A 17,065-nucleotide genomic window follows, 5' to 3' on the forward strand; every position below is an offset into this window, starting at 1 on the left:
AAAAGGAGCCACGGGTTGACTTTCAATTTGTAATTATCAGGCATTTCATTTTAAAAAGACTTATTAATGAAATTGAGTGTGATTGGAGGAATGTAACCAAGATATCTGCAGAAGTCACTCACCTGCTTTATAATGTGGAGGAACAAATTATAAACTTGATTTTACACATACTTTTCCTCAATCACCTATTTCTCCCCATTTATCTTTTCACGTGGGTGTCACTGCAAGGACAGCCATTTGTTGCCAATTCCTAATTGCTCCTAACCTGAGTACCTCCATTTCAGAGGACAGCTCAAGAATCAATCATGCTACTGTGGGTCTGGAGTCACATGCAGGCCAGGCCAAGTAACAATGTCAGATTTCCCTCCACAAAAGGTATTAATGAACCAAATGAGTTTTTATAGCAATCAATAATAATTTATTTGCTCACAATTACTGGGCCCAGCTTTATAGTCTGTATTTATTAACTGAATACTTCCACGAACTGCCTTGCTCAGATCATTAGTTGGATCTTCTGGATTCATAGTCCAGTGGCATTACCATTGTCATAGACAAAAAGATATGGAGTAAATCAAATATGTTGCAATGACAAAGTAAAGAATGGCCAGGAGAAGCATGAAGTTAATCACGGGTGGCAAAATACGTAATCTTCTAAACATTTCAACAATAATTAACCAAACAAAAGATGATGACAGTCACTGAATTGTGGGGCCTTTAGCAGAGATATTTATATTATTTACAGCCATGGGTGAGGTGCTGGAAGACTGGAGTTATGTCTTTATTTAAGATAAGCTGTAAGAAAAAGCCTGGGAACTATAAGCCAGCGAGTCTGACATCAGTGGTGAATAAGTCGTCATTGCCTTCACTGCCAAAAGACCGCTGCGTGTGAGATGTCATATTGTGGTTATACAGGACATTGGTCCAGCCACCTTTAGTGTACTGTGTAATAGCTCCGGTTCCCCTGCTATAGGATGACATTCTTAAATCAGAAAATATGTAGCTAAGATTTACAAGGCTGTTGCCAGCATTGGAGTTATGCAGAAAGGCTGGATAAGCTGGGTTTCTTTTTCCACTGCAACGTAGGAGGTTGAAGAGTGACCTAATAGAGGTTTATAAAATCATGAGGGGCATATACAAGGTGAACGACAAAGGTCTTTTTCAGCAGGGTCAGTGAGTTCAAAATTAGGAGGCGTAATTTTAAGATGAGAGGAGAAAGATTTAAAAGGGCCCTGAGGGGAAACTTTTTCACACAGAGAAGGGTTCGTATGTGGCCCACTAATATCAACTCTATCAAATCGTTTTAATCAATTTCACCACTTCAACCAGGTCACCCAGTAATTTTTTTTTTGAAACAGAGAGAGCACAAGGTCTTGAGTCAGGAGAACCAGGTTCATGTCTCACCTATTCTAGAGGTGTATAAAACAGGGCAGCATGGTGGCGCAATGGTTAGCAGTGATGCCTCACAGCGCCAGGGACCTGGGTTCAATTCCACTCTCAGGTAACTGTCTATGAGGAGTTTACACATTGTCCCCATGTCTATGTGGGTTTCTACTGGGTGCTCTAGTTTCCTCCCCAATGAGCAGATTTCAGAAAGATCAGGAATGAGACAACAGTAAACATGAATTTCAGAAATAAGACAATTCAAGAGCTATACAGACTTAAATCAGGGACAATGTTTCCTGTCGGCCAGGGGTCTACACCAAGGGGCCACAGTCCCAGGATATGGGACAGGCCATTTCAGACTGAAATAAGGAGAAATGTCTTCACTCAGAGGACAGTACACTTGTGGAATTCTCTCCTGTAGAAAGCTGAGAAGGTGACATCACTGAATTTGCTTCAGAAAAACCAGATACTTTGAGAGGCTGAAACTGTTGAGGGTTATAGGGAAAGTGCAGGAGTATAGAGTTGAGATAGATGATTATAATCATGTCAAAGAGCTGAGCCTGGTTTTACAATTAAGACATAATGTTTCTTTGAACCCCTTGTACACTTGCAGCTGGGATAATTATGTTTCTACTTTAGACTAAGAAGAACTATAATGCTTAACTTTTAACTTGTTTCTTTGTTTTCTACCTTGTACATAAGATGGCGCCAGAGAATGACAACTTTAAACGGTTAACACTGTACTCCTATAAGTATCCCTGTACTTGAATAAAACCTGCTTCTAAGTATGTGGAATGAACTGCTAGAGGAAGTGGTTGATGCAGGTACAGTTTCAACATTTAAAAGACATTTGGGCAGATTCACAAATAGGAAGGGTTTAGAGGAACACGGGCCAAACACAGGCAACCGGGACTAGTTTAGTTTGCAAGACTTTGTCAGTATGGATGAAGTAGACCAAAGGGTCTGTTTCCATGCTGTATGGCTCTATGCTGTGGAAATTAAATTTTCAGCTAAAATATCTTCATGTGCTACTTACCCGAACTTCCATATTTGGTATACAAAGTATTCCTATTAAAGACTGAATACCCGAGTTTCCAGGCCGGCAGAGATTTATAATTCCTGTAAACAAAAAAAAAATCAAGACAGACAGTACAAAGAAGGCTGCAATTTCAAATCCCACGCAAACAAATTCAGATAAAGTTTTCAAGAGACTACAAGAATTACAGCATTGAATGTGTAATTTCTACAGTTGGTTGCAGTCATCCTCAATACTGTGAAATTAACGTAAATGAGTACACAAAATCATGAAATTATGTAAATCCAAAAATAAGCTGGGTGGCATCGGTGAGAATGCTACTTCTACCATTACTACTGCACACAGGATAAAGAATTATTTGACAGACCAATTTATTTCATACAATTATATTCAATGTTTACACACTGCTAGTCAGTGCAATTATTCTATGCCTTAAAACATAAATATATCAGTGAAATAATAAATATAGAACAGATAATAGACCAGATTTTCTTGTTTATTCTTTTGAAGGATTTTGGATAGTGCCAGAAAGCTGAGCATGTATTCCCAATCCTGAACTGCTCTTGAATTGAGTCATTTGCTCAGCCATTTCAGAGGGCAGTAAGATTCAACCACAATACTACGGATCTGGAGACACATTTGGCCAGATTGGATATGGGTGCAGAATTCCTTCCCTAAAGGCCGTTAATAATGCAGATTGACTTTTAATGACAAAGTGCAGGAGAAACTTAGCATATCTAGCAGCATCTGTGGAGTGAGCAACTGAGTTAATGTTTCAAGCCAGATAGGACTCTTCTTTAGAGGTTTGTTCCAAATGTTATTTGAAGGCTTGTAAATGACAATATATCATTGAGGGCAAATAGCAGTAATTGTCACCAGAGCTCCAGTGTGCCATAGGGCTTCCCTCTCGTTACACAAAGAGACAACTGCAGACGAATGTAACCTGAGAGTCACCACACCATTGCCAAGGAGGGAGGTTGAGGGATTTTAATGTTGATTTCAACTGGTGTGGTACCAGTGATATACACATTTGAGATAATAAGGTGTAGAGCTGGATGAACACAGCAGGCCAAGCAGCATCACAGGAACAGGAAAGCTGACGTTTTGGGCCTAGACCCTTCATCGGGTCTAGGCCAGAAGCGTCAGCCTTCCTGCTCCTAAGAATGCTGCTTGGCCTGCTGTGTTCATCCAGCTCTATACATTGTTATCTCAGATTCTCCAGCATCTATAGTTCCTATTATCTCATATGCATCTTGTTGAGCCTTACCTGCCCAGGATCGGAAGGCTGCTACTATTGCCATTTTGCTGGCTAATAACCGTGCTTCTCTATCCTCTCTGCACGAAATTGAGAAATAAATAACTATTACACTCTGAAAAACAACAAATATATTTAGCTTTTCACTATTTAAGATATACCCTTGCTACAGTCAACAGTAATTGTAAGCCACTGTACCAGGTGATCACTTTGCAGTATGGGCCATGCAGCAAGTGCCAGTAGACTCCATAGTCACAGAGAGAATCACAGCAAAACCCAACCCTGTTCTTGTTCGATGTCAGCAATCAAACAAGTGAGAATATCTGGACAGTGGCCGTGTTATTAAACCCTGTTGTATATTTCTGTTCTCTCGTCTTAGAGCACTAAAAGCCAGCCCCCAGTGGAAGCAGGCTAACTCAGCACGCAAATGGAATGAAAGGTGTGCTTTAACTTGTCTCCATTGCCCCAAAATTTTATTTATTTGACAATCATTGAAAGCTCTCCCTCTCTGGATCACTATTTTAGAAGTTGTTGCTCTGCGCCTCATAGTTATGTTCTAACTGGGACGTGCGTGCCAATAAACGTGCCCCATTGTTCCTCCATCTGTCACAAAATATACCCAGGTCCCAATTTGCCTGACTGACTGTTATACAGAACAAAAGCAATCCTCACCAAGTTTCGTCAGCAACAGTAAATGAACTTTTATGACAATAGACAACAGCACAGAAAAAAAAGGATTTTCGGTTACTACAAAAAAAACTGAAAGAATTATGGACAATCTAAATCTGAAACAAAAATAGAGATTACTGGAAAAGCTCAGCAGTTCTGACAGCATTTGTGGAAAGGAATCAGAATTAATATTTCGGGTCAACTAATCCTTCCTCAGGACTGAAGGGTCACTCGACCCAAAACATTAACTCTGATTTCTCTCCACAGCTGTTGCTTTACCTGCTGAGCTGTTCCAGCAATATCTATTTTGTTTCTAAGCTACTACTATTTACCTTAAACTATACCCTTTCAAAACCCTAAATTCACAAACATGCACACATGATTAACACAGATAAAAGACAAGCAAAACACACATATACTATACTAAAGAAAAACTAAGTAGACAAAATTCTGAAGATCAAATGTCCAGACTATAAAGTGGAAAATTATTTTCTCACAGTCCTTTTGATTTTAGTAACGATGGCACACTGTTGTCTATGGGATGACAGTAATTCTTCATTTTGATGGTTGATTAGGTGAACCTAGGTGTTTAGCAAACAGAAAAAGTGCCTGAGAAACTCAGTAGGCCTGGCAGCATCCATAGAGAGGGAAACAGAATTAACACTTCAAGTCCAATATGATTCTTCTTTAGAACTTCTCTCTCTACAGATGCTGCACCACCCAAGTTTCTCCAGCATTCTGGATTTGTTCCAAATTTCTAGCATTCACAGTATTTTGCTTTTTATTTCAGGAATCTAGGTCTTTTCTTGTTTTAGAATTCTTAAAGCTTTCTTGTTTATTTCCTGGTCTTTTTCTCACTGACAAAGATTATACTTTCTTTCTGCAGACTGGATGCTTCTCTCCTCTGCCTGATAATACAGTTTGTAACGTTGCAGCTCAATCAGAGCACTGTTGTCGGGCAGAATTTTCATAACTGAAAAAGATTCCGGCACCATTCGGGCTGAATTCTCCATTTCACTGCTCCAAAAATTGTCATTGCAATGGACAGCTCTACAATGGTCAACATTTGATTTTCAGTTACAGTAGTCCACATTCCATTTCAGTTTATTGTTCCAAAAGATCAAATGTTTGATCTCTTACACATTAAACTTCTTCAGGATAGTACTCTTTATTGTATTTGAAAGAAAGTCAAAGAGAAAACTTACTTGAGCTGCCCTTCTGCAGTGTCTGGATTATGTCTGTAGTGAAAATCAGTATATGGTGCTAAAATTTGCTGCAATAAAGAAGAAAGCAACAATGTCCCTTACAATTCCAGCTCTTAAATGAACTCAAACACTTATATCTAACACCCTCAAATAGTCCCTATGCATCATCCACCTTGTGATTATCATGTAGTAGGAGCAATGTTATGTGATATAAAACCATTTAAACGAATCAGTTCCCTTCTCAACGCTCACAGTAATTCATTTGAGCATAGTCTGCCTAACTGAGCTTCCAACATGGAAATGCATGTTCTGCCTGCAACATCTAAGAGTGGCAAAAATCAGGATCGTTCCACTGGCAGTCTTTTCAATACAGCCCTCTAATAACATGCTCATAGGAGCAAGAGTAGGTGTTTCACCCTGTCAACTGTGTTCCACTATTCAATATGATCATGGTGGATCATCGGTTCAATTACGTTTTCCTACTCTTTCCTCATTTCTCTTTAAATCATCAATGTTTAGAAATGTTTCAAGCCCTGACTTAAACATATTCAATGGCCGCACTTTTGCAATCTTCTGGGGTAGATAAGTCTGAAGATTCACAAACCTGTAACCAAAAACATGTTTACTCATCTCGATCCTTAAATGATTACCTGTGACACTACAGTGATTTCCTTTCATGAACTTCCCAAAAAGCCCTAACCCACACTGGAAACAGAGAATTTGTCCTGATAGCCAAGTCGTACTCAACTTTTGCGGTCCAAATTTGCATCGAAGTTTGATATTGCTTCCGTTAGTTCTATAGCACAGGCTGCGAACTGCATCTTGCTTACTTGTTGAAGCATATAGGTTAGAATTTGTACAAAACCAGATTTCTATATAACAGGGTGCACAACGTGAGATATTTGAATATCAAAATCAAAGAAGTAGCCTTACCTCCAGCTCCACATCGGCTCTTACATATTTCCGTGTCTTTGGGTGATTTAGCAGGTGTAGAATGGTTGTAATGAGTGCTTCATTTATGCGATTCAATTGGCAATCAATCACATTCTTCAGAATGGTGCTGAGGCCTCCTCGGAGGGCAACCACCTCTGCATTCTGAAGTGCTAAGAAAGTAAAAGAAAAGCTCACATCTTCCTAACAGAAAACAAGAAAACTCAGGATCTCTGTCAAGAGGAAAGTGCAATCAGACAAAACTAAAATTTGACATCTTTTGAGTTTTATTGTATTCTGGTTCAAGCCTTAGTCAAAAATGAGAGAGTAGCAATGCAGTCAGGACTGTCATCCTTCAGACTGGAAACAAACTGAAGCCTTCATCTTCTGAATGTTACAAACAAAAAAGAGAGTAAGATCTCACAACATGCGGCAAAGAGTAGGGAGATCTCCTAGTATTAAAGCTATCATTCCACACCAAGCAAACAGCCTGTCTGTAATTTTCACCATCACCCAGCAAGTGGTAAACTGGTACTCATTTGAAGTAATACCGTTTGATATTCATTCCTAATGTAATTCAGTCAGTTTGCCTCCCCATGTAATGAAGGTGAAAATTATCCCTATTAACAAATCATTTATTGCAGTCAGAGTAATATAGCATGGAAACAGGCCCTTTGGCCCAAACTGGTCCATGCTGACCACAATGCACACTCAGCTAGTTCCAATTGCCTGAATTTTGTCCATATCCCTCTAAACCATTCTCATCCCTGTGCCTATGCAAATGCTTTATGAATATTGTTATTCTACCTAGCTCAGCCACTTTCTCTGGTAGCCCTTTCCACATACGCACCATTTGGAGCTCTGCTCTGCTAGTTGTCTTTGTCTCTTTGTCGTTCTTTCTCCCCCCCTCTTCGCTTCTTCTCTGTTTCTCTGCAATAATTCTATTCCCCCCCACCACCTTTTAACTACCTAAGCAGTCAGGAAGGAGTTGGGTTGCGACGAGGAAGCACATTGTGGGAGCTGAACACACAGGTTGTGCCTGCTGCGACAGTGGATCGAGCGTGGGCCAGAGCAACAGCAGCAGATCAAGAATGGGCCAATGAAAGCAAGTTGTTGAGGCAGCGGTAGCGGGAGCAAGTTGGTGAGGCAGCTGAGAGCGGGACACCGGAGCAGGCATGGCGAGGGCTGGAAAGCGCAGAGTGGGACTGCGGCTGTGGAAGGGAAAGTTGGATTCTCTTAAGTTATCTTTTTATCTTATCTTATTCTTAGTTAATGTGAACAGCGCCATGTATTTACAGTGAAGGTGTGCACTTTTCAATGTATTTTTACATTGAATACGTGATAATAAATGATTCAATTCAACTCTGTATGAACAGGTTGCCCTCTCACCTTAAACCTATCCTCTCTAGTTTTCAATTCCCCATCCCTGGGAAAAAGACTATGTGCATTCATCCTATCTATGTCCTTCATGATTTTATACACCTCAATAAGGTCACCCCTCATTCTCCTACATTCCAAGGAATAAAGTCCTATCCTGGCCAACTTCTCCCTATAACTCAGGCCTACAAGACCTGACAACATCCTCAGAAATCCTTTTTGCACACGTTTCAGTTTAACTATGTCTTTCCTATAACAGGGTGACCAATACTGTACACAGTACTCCAAGTGTGGCCTCACCGACAATTTATACAACTGTAACATAACATCCCAACTCCTATACTCAACACCTCGACCAATGAAGGTCAGCTTGCTAAATGCCCTTTTTACCACCCTGTCGACCTCTGACACTGCTTTCAACAAACTGTGTACTTGAACTCCTGGGTCACACTGTTCCACAACTCCTCAGGACCATACTGTTTACTATAAAAGTCCTTCATTGATTTGAATTTCAAAAGTTGAACACGTCACATTTATCTATATCGAATTGCATTTGCCAATCCTCAGCCCAGTTCCCCATCTGATCAAGATCCCTCTGTAATTTTTGATAAGCTTCCTCACTATTGACAATAACTCCTAATTTTGTATCATTCACAAGCTTACTAATCATGCCATGTACATTCACATCCAGTTCATTTTTGTAAATAACAAAGGTCCCAGCACTGATACCTGTGGCACACCACTAGTCACAGGCCTCCTGTCTGAGAAGCAACCTTCAACAATCACCCACTGCTTCTTACCATCAAGCCAATTTTGAATCCAATTAGCTAGCTCTCCCTGGATCCCTTGTGATCTCACCTTGATGACTGTATAGACAACATTCACGGTCCTACCCTCATCCATCCTTTTGGTTACATCTTTAAAAAACTGTAAAAGATTTGTCAGGCATGACTTCCTGCGCACAAATCCTTGCTGACTATCCCTAATCAGACCTCAACTATCCAAATGTTATTGATTCGGTCCCTCAGTATCCTCTCCAGTAACTTGCCTATCACTGATGTCAGGCTCACGGCCTGTAGTTCCCTGGCTTGTCTCTAGTACCTTTCTTTAACAATGGAACAACAGTAGCCATCCTCCAGTCTTTTAGAACTTCACCTGTGGCTAAAGATACAAGATACAAGGGCCTCTGCAATTTCTTCCCTATCCTATAGGCAGCACGGTGGCTCAGTGGTTAGCACTGCAGCTTCACAGCGCCAGGGACCTGGGTTCAATTCCAGCCTCGGGCGACTGTCTGTGTGGAGTTTGCACGTTCCCCCCCGTGTCTGCGTGGGTTTCCTCCCACTGTCCAAAGATGTGCAGGCTAGGTGGATTGGTCATGTTAAATTCCCTGTAGTGTTCAGGGGTGTGTGGGTTATAGGGGGATGGGTCTGGCTGGAATGCTCCAAGAGGCGGTGTGGACTTGTTAGGCCGAAGGGCCTGTTTCCACACTGTAGGGAATCTAGTCTAATCCTTTCACAACATCACAGGATGGACTTGATCAGGTCCAGGAGATTTATGCACTTTAAGGCTCCAAATACAACCTCTCCAGTAATGCGTATGTGTGTTCCAAAACATTGCCACTGGTTTCACTTATCTCCTTAGCATCCATAATTCTCCCTTCAGTAAACACAGAGGAGAAATATTCATTACAAAATCGTCCCCATGTCCCGTGGCTCCATACATTGATAGCCATGCCAATCTTTGAAGGGACCAATTCTCTCCCTAGCCACCCTCTTACTCATAAAATAGCTATAGAATCTCTTGGGATTATCTTTTACCTTACTGCTAAATCTAGCTCATACCCTCTTTTCGCTCTTCTGATTTGCCTCAAGTGTGCTCCTACACTTTTCATAGTCATCTAGGGATTCACTTGAGCCCAACAGCTTAAACACAACGTAGGCCTTCTTCTTTTTCCAGACCGGAGCCTAAATATCCCTCTTTAGCCAGACATCACTAAACCTACCAGATTTTCCCTTCACCTTAACAGGAACATACTGTCCCTGGAATCTTAATATCACTTTTAAAAGCGTCCCATTTGCCGGTCATTCATTTTCCTTCAAACAAACTCACACAATCAACTTCTGCTAGATTCTGCCAATTGGCCCTGCTCCAGTTCAGCACCTTAACCTGTGGATCTGTCCTATCTTTTTCTAAAACTATGTTAAAACTAGGAGAGTTATCGTCACTGGACAGAAAGTGCTCTCCAAGTGACACTTCAGTCACTGGCCTCGTTTCCTAAGAGGAGGTCCAGTGTTGCAGCCTCCCAAGTAGAACCCTGTACATAACTGATTTGGGGAACTTTCTTGAACACATTTGACAAATTCCACCCCGTCTGGACGTTTCAGACCCTGGGTGGCCCAGTCAATACAGGGGATATCAAAAATCTCCAAAAAAATGCTACTCTATTATTCCTACAGCTATTTACAGTCTCTCTATAAATCTGCTCCTCTAGTACCCACTGGCTATTTGAGGGCCTATATACAGTTGCAGAATGACCAATCCCTCCTTGTTTCTAAACATATGACGTCAGTTGATGATCTTTAACGATAGCTTCTCTAAGCATTGTTGTGTCCTCCCTTAACAAAAGTGTAACTCCCTCTCCTTGCTTACTCGTATTTTTGTCACGCCTATAGGTTCTGTATCCTGAAATACTGAGCTGTCAGTCCTGCCCTACTTGCAGCCATTACTGTTCCATTCCATCACTGTTTTTTGAGACCTTGTGTGTTATGATGATCCCAACTGGTATTGACCATATCTTCTCTTGGTTTTAATGTGCTGGTTTTTTATTGATAAACAAACACAGAATGTTGTAGATTTAGATTTAACAATTAAAACAAAACTTGATGACACAAAAGATAAAGTAGAATAAACCAAACTATTTCCATACGACATATAAACATTCTTAAACTGGTAAAAATAAAATTCTATTATAATTCCAACAGCAACCCACTATAGTATTCAAACATCAGACAGAATTCCCTTTTCTGTCCTTCATAAGCATTGAATTAGATGTGGCTTTAATTTCCATTCATTAGAATCTGTTTGACTCTTCCTTCATTTGCCATATAACTGACTTTAGTCAGTTTTAGCTTCAAATAGCCCCTTCAGGGAACTGACTAATCACTTCTGGTCTGGAACTTTTAAACGTCAAACTTTCCTGCTCCTCTGATGCTGCTTGACCTGCTGCATTCATCCAGCTTCACACGGTGTTATCTCAGATTCTACAGCATGGACAGCTCCTACTATCTCTCTGACAAGTTGGTAGTTGGACTTTTCTTGCTTTTTGGGCACAATACATACCTGGACAATTTTTCACATTGCTAGGTAGAGTGTCATTGTGGTAGCTGTACTAAAGCATCTGGGCTAGGGATTCAGCTGGCACTAGAACAGAAATCTTCAGTACTATGACTAGACTGTTATCACAGCCCAGGCGTTTGCATCACTCAGTGTCTTCAGTCATTTATTGAAATTGCACTGAATGAATCAAATTGTTGAAGACTAACATCTGTGATGCTGGGGCCCTCCAAATTGTCACTCAAGTGTTAACAGTACTGCAGTGGAATGGGAGCTAAGGTTTTCTCCCTGTCTATAATCGGTTTGCAAGCACAATATTTTACTGAGAAACTACATTACAACAACTGTTGACATGGATAGAGCAGGGACAGGAATGGTTGTTGCAGGTTCCGGGATTTAGATGTTTCAGTCAGAACAGAGAAGATGGTAAAAGGGGCGGAGGTGTGGCATTGTTAGTCAAGGACAGTACTACAGTTGCAGAAAGGATGTTTGGGGACTCGTCAACTGAGGTAGTATGGGCTGAGGTTAGAAACAGGAAAGGAGAGGTCACCCTGTTGGAAGTTTTCTATAGGCCTCTGAATAGTTCCAGAGATGTAGAGGAAAGGATAGCAAAGATGATTCTCGATAGGAGTGAGAGAGACAGGGTAGTTGTCATGGGGGCCTTCAACTTTCCAGATATTGACTGGGAACACTATAGTTCGAGTACTATAGATGGGTCAGTTTTTGTCCAGAGTGTGCAGGAGGGCTTCCTGACACAGTATGTAGATAGGCCAACAAGGGGCGAAGCCACATTAGATTTGGTACTGGGTAATGAGCCCGGCCAGGTGTTAGATTTGGAAGTAGGTGAGTACTTTGGTGATAGCGATCACAATTCTGTTATGTTTACTTTAGTGATGGAAAGGGATAGGTGTATACCACTGGGCAAGAGTTATAGCTGGGGGAAAGGTAATTACGATGAGATTAGACAAGGTTTAGGGAGCATAGAATGGGGAAGGAACTGCAGGGGGTGGGCACATTAGAAATGTGGAGCTTATTCAAGGAAAAGCTCCTGTGTGTCCTAGATAAATACGTACCTGTCAGGCAGGGAGGAAGCTGTAGAGTGTGGGAGCCATGGTTTACGAAGGAGGTGGAATCTCTGGTCAAGAGGAAGAAGGCAGCTTATGTCAGGATGAGATGTGAAGGCTCAGTTAGGGCACTTGAGGGCTAAGAGGTAGCCCGGAAAGACCTAAAGAGAGAGCTCAGAAGAGCCAGAAGGAGACATGAGAAGTTGTTGGCGGATAGGATCAGGGTAAACCCAAAGGCTTTCTATAGGTATTTAAGGAATAAAAGAATGACAAAAGTAAGATTAGGCCCAATCAAGGATAGTAATGGTAAGTTGTGTGTGGAGTCAGATGAGATAGGGGAAGCGCTAAATGAATATTTTTCAACAGTATTCACTCTAGAGAACGACAATGTTGTCGAGGAGAATGCCGAGATACAGGCTACTAGACTAGGTGGGATTGAGGTTCACACAGAAGAGGTATTAGAAATGCTTCAGAAGGTGAAGATAGATAAGTCCCCTGGGCCGGATGGGATTTATCCTCAGATCCTCTGGGAAGCTAGGGAGGAGATTGCCGAGCCTTTGGCATTGATCTTTAACTCGTCATTGTCTACAGGAATAGTGCCAGATGACTGGAGGATAGCAAATGTGGTTCCCCTGTTCAAGAAGGGGAGTAGAGACAACCCTGGTAATTATAGACCAGTGAGCCTTACCTCAGTTGTTGGTAAAGTGTTGGTAAAGGTTATAAGGGATAGGATTTATAATCATCTAGAAAAGAATAAATTGATTAGGGATAGTCAGCATGGTTTTGTGAAGGGAAGGTCGTGCCTCACAAACCTTACTGAATTCTTTGAGAAGGTGACCAAACAGGTAGATGAGAGTAAACCGGTTGATGTGGTGTATATGGATTTCAGCAAGGCGTTCGATAAGGTTCCCCACAATAGGCTATTGTACAAAATGCAGGAGGAATGGAACTGTGGGAGATATAGCAGTTTGGATCGGAAATTGGCTTGCTGAAAGAAGACAGAGCGTGGTAGTTGATGGGAAACGTTCATCCTGGAGACCAGTTACTAGTGGTGTACCACAAGGGTCGGTGTTGGGTCCACTGCTGTTTGTCATTTTTATAAACGACCTAGATGAGGGCGTAGAAGGATGGGTTAGTAAATTTGCAGACGACACTAAGGTCGGTGGAGTTGTGGATAGTGACGAAGAATGCTGTAGGTTACAGAGAGACATGGATAAGCTGCAGAGCTGGGCTGAGAGGTGGCAATGGAGTTTAATGCAGACAAGTGTGAGATGATGCACTTTGGTAGGAGTAACCGGAAGGCAAAGTACAGGGCTAATGGTAAGATTCTTAGTAGTGTAGATGAGCAGAGAGATCTCGGTGTCCATGTACACAGATCCTTGAAAGTTGCCACCCAGGTTGACAGGGCTGTTAAGAAGGCGTATAGTGTTTTAGCTTTTATTAATAGAGGGATCGAGTTCCGGAACCAAGAGATTATGGTGAAGCTGTACAAAACTCTGGTGCGGCCGCACTTGGAGTATTGTGTACAGTTCTGGTCACCGCATTATAAGGATGTGGAAGCTTTGGAAAGGGTGCAGAGGAGATTTACTAGGTTGTTGCCTGGTATGGAGGCAAGGTCTTATGAGGAAAGGCTGAGGGATTTGAGGCTGTTTTCATTAGAGAAGGTTGAGAGGTGACTTAATTGAAACATATAAAATAATCAGAGGGTTAGATAGGATGGATAGGGAGAGCCTTTTTCCTAGGATGGTGACAGCAAGCATGAGGTGGCATAGCTTTAAATTGAGGGGTGAAAGATATAGGACAGATGTCAGAGGCAGTTTCTCTACTCAGAGAGTAGTAAGGGAATGGAACGCTTTGCCTGCAACGGTAGCAGATTCGCCAACTTTAGGTACCTTTAAGTTGTCATTGGACAAGCATATGGACGTACATGGAATAGTGTAGGTTAGATGGGCTTGAGATCGGTATGACAGGTCGGCTCAACGTCGAGGGCCGAAGGGCCTGTACTGTGCTGTAATGTTCTATGTTCTATGTTAACTGGCTAAATCCAAGTAGATGCACACACTTTTGTCTTGCAGGGCAGATACTAAGGAATAATTACCAGAAAGGAAGAAAGATTAGTTCAGTTACCTAGCTCACAGAGGATGGCAAGGCATGCTCGGACCATTCGATCACGCTCTTGGAGTCCGTCATTTCCAACTGCAATCAGAGAATTGGTGATTGAGCTGGGGAACAGCGCAGCATTCACAGTGATCATCTGTGTAAAACAGAAAAACAACTTAGTCCTTCAGTTTCAAATCCTTGGAAAGAGGTCAGCACTTCAGGAACAATCCAAATACACTACCAGTGCCCTATGGCATCACAGGTGAGTCAGCATCACATTTAGCTTTTCCTTCTGTTGTGTTTCGCCCAATAATTCCAATGCCTGATGAAGGTTGACAATAAAGAAGAAATTCACCTGCATATTATGTGGTTATTAGGAGCAGAATTATATAGCACCTCAATCTATTTTTATAATTAATTAATCACTTTGAAGTTATGTGCAGGATTCAGCAAAATGATGGTAGCCTAATTAATACAATGTTGGTGGTGTTGGAAGGAATGCTGGTCATTTTCTCAAGAGTAGAGTGGGAACTTTAACATCCACCTGTTCAAACAAATGGGTTGGGGGAACGAGTGCCCTTAGTTCAGGATAAGACCATAAGATATAAGAACCAAATTAGACCGTTTGACCCATTGAGTCAGCTCCATCATTCAATCATGACTGATACATTCATCAACTTTACGTACCTGCCTTCTCCCTGTCAGCCTTGATTCTATGACTAATCAAGAACCTACTTCTGCCTTAAATATACTCAATGAGTTGGCCTCCAAAGGCTTCTGTGCCAAAAAGTTATAAGGCCATAAGATAATACCTTTGACAATGTAATATTCCCCCAATGAATTCAAGATAAGGAAGATCACATGTTCAACTTGCGTATAAAATCTCAACACAAAATGGTGCTAGACTGAAAAAAGCTGTATTAAACATAAAGTGAAAGAAACATAATAAAGACAAAGAGATGGTTCAACCTAAATCCATTAAAGGATTTTTGCTTGTGAATCCAACCCTGCTATGAACCTAGCCTAGTTAAGAACATTGTAAACAGGAAAAGTAGCTGCCTTCCCTTGATTATGGATGAAGACCAGCTTTTGACAGGATCTGTCATCAACAAGAAACCCATCACTGCAGAGAAACTTGTTTTGAATGGAGCATAGGAGCCTGTAAGATTCCCTTAAAGGTTTTAATGAAGGTGAAAGGCCTCAAATATGTTGAAAGAAAAGAAAACTAAGCAATGGACAGAGAAGAGAAGATGGGGCAAGATTCCAAGAGGAAATTTGTGGAAGGCAATGATACAACAACAAATCCAGCTGTCCAATTCATCAATGGTTTCTCCATTGGTCGAAGTACGACAACACATCAAATGGTTACTGAAATGGATAATACAGATCATCTGAGGTAGAATGGGCATTTTTCAGGAACTAGACCGATTGCCTCAGGGGCTGTCGTGAGTCTGCGCACATACAGAGACACATAATTTGATCATGACAGTCATATCATACAGGCTGGTTCTGATGCCCCTCATTTCAGCATCACAATCACAAGGTGAACAGGCAGCGCAAGCCCTATTTACAAGATTGTTGATGAGACAAATATTATGGAACTATAGAATCTTAACGAGTATACCGAACAGTGAAAGTAGGTTTACAGTAGAGAACCATCCGGCTAATTGTTGAACTAGGACACCAAAGAAAAGCAGCGTGTGAGACAGTTCCATTTGAAATATGAATTTGAGAGTAGGATGGAACCAATAAGACATGGAAGTAAATTGGTTTACCTCTGGAAGGATAAGACATCTCAAAGCAACAGGTGAAGTTGTTTCACACTGCTAGTATGCAAAAGCAACAAAATCTGTGCTTGCCACTAACAGGATGTTGCCATCATACCAAAAATATTTGCTGTCTGTCAAACACATGAGTAATGTGGTATATCAAATGAAATACTGATCTGATGCCAGGCATGTAGTCATACATTCCAAAGGATGGCAGATCGTATCAAACAGTACATAATTTGGGCTGCTCACAACACGCAAGTTATTGACTGTACCCAACCAGCCCATGTTGACAAAACTTGCAACAGTGTCCAACATTAGATGTGGCTCTGTATTTGGACAGCACCTGCTAAATAATCCTGAGTGGGTGAGGAATTACATCAACAACCAATTTAGGATGCTTAGTTGGATTCTCACTTACAAAGCTGCACTCTTTGTGAATACTACATGTATTAATTCAAAGGGCCCTGTTCATTTATGAGCATGTGGACAAATTATTCCTGTTTCAACTCAACAAAATGGGTGTCAGTCATTGACTTGCTTATTTCTCAGGGCAATACCACAAATCACCCTGCATGATTTAAAATTTACACAAAGGTTGGCAGTTAATCATTAATTGGTATATTTTCCATGGCAATGATGAGCAGATTAAACAGACCCTAAACAGATAAATAGAAAGCGGGACATAACACCAGCGCTTCACCGGAGGCTCACTGATGATGTTATCTAGAATGGTGACCAAACGTCTGAAAACGAACCTTCCAGCTCAGTGAGCAAACTTACATCCAGGACCTCAACCTGAGCTACAAATCTTCTCAAAACTCGCTAGCAGATTAAAGTAAACATACCTGTGCAATGGAAGGTGAAGACGACAATAAGTATGTTCATCTTAATAGTGACAGGATTTGAGTACAGGAGCAGGAATGTCTTGCTGCAATTGTCCA

At 41.3% G+C, this 17,065-nt stretch overlaps 1 protein-coding gene across 1 annotated transcript in view; it reads right to left on the bottom strand.

Moving 5' to 3' along the window:
• rictora (RPTOR independent companion of MTOR, complex 2 a) overlaps window positions 1–17,065 on the bottom strand; it is a 238,748-nt gene that overhangs the window by 119,424 nt on the left and 102,259 nt on the right. The window contains exons 7-11 of the mRNA XM_059644956.1: window positions 14,380–14,506; window positions 6,482–6,651; window positions 5,549–5,616; window positions 3,687–3,754; window positions 2,420–2,502 (exon numbers count right to left, since the gene is read on the bottom strand). Coding sequence (XP_059500939.1) covers window positions 2,420–2,502; window positions 3,687–3,754; window positions 5,549–5,616; window positions 6,482–6,651; window positions 14,380–14,506 — 516 coding nt within the window. The remainder of the gene's footprint in view (window positions 1–2,419; window positions 2,503–3,686; window positions 3,755–5,548; window positions 5,617–6,481; window positions 6,652–14,379; window positions 14,507–17,065) is intronic.

The sequence above is a fragment of the Stegostoma tigrinum genome, chromosome 3 (genome assembly GCF_030684315.1).
Source record: "Stegostoma tigrinum isolate sSteTig4 chromosome 3, sSteTig4.hap1, whole genome shotgun sequence".
NCBI classification, from domain to species: domain Eukaryota; kingdom Metazoa; phylum Chordata; class Chondrichthyes; order Orectolobiformes; family Stegostomatidae; genus Stegostoma; species Stegostoma tigrinum.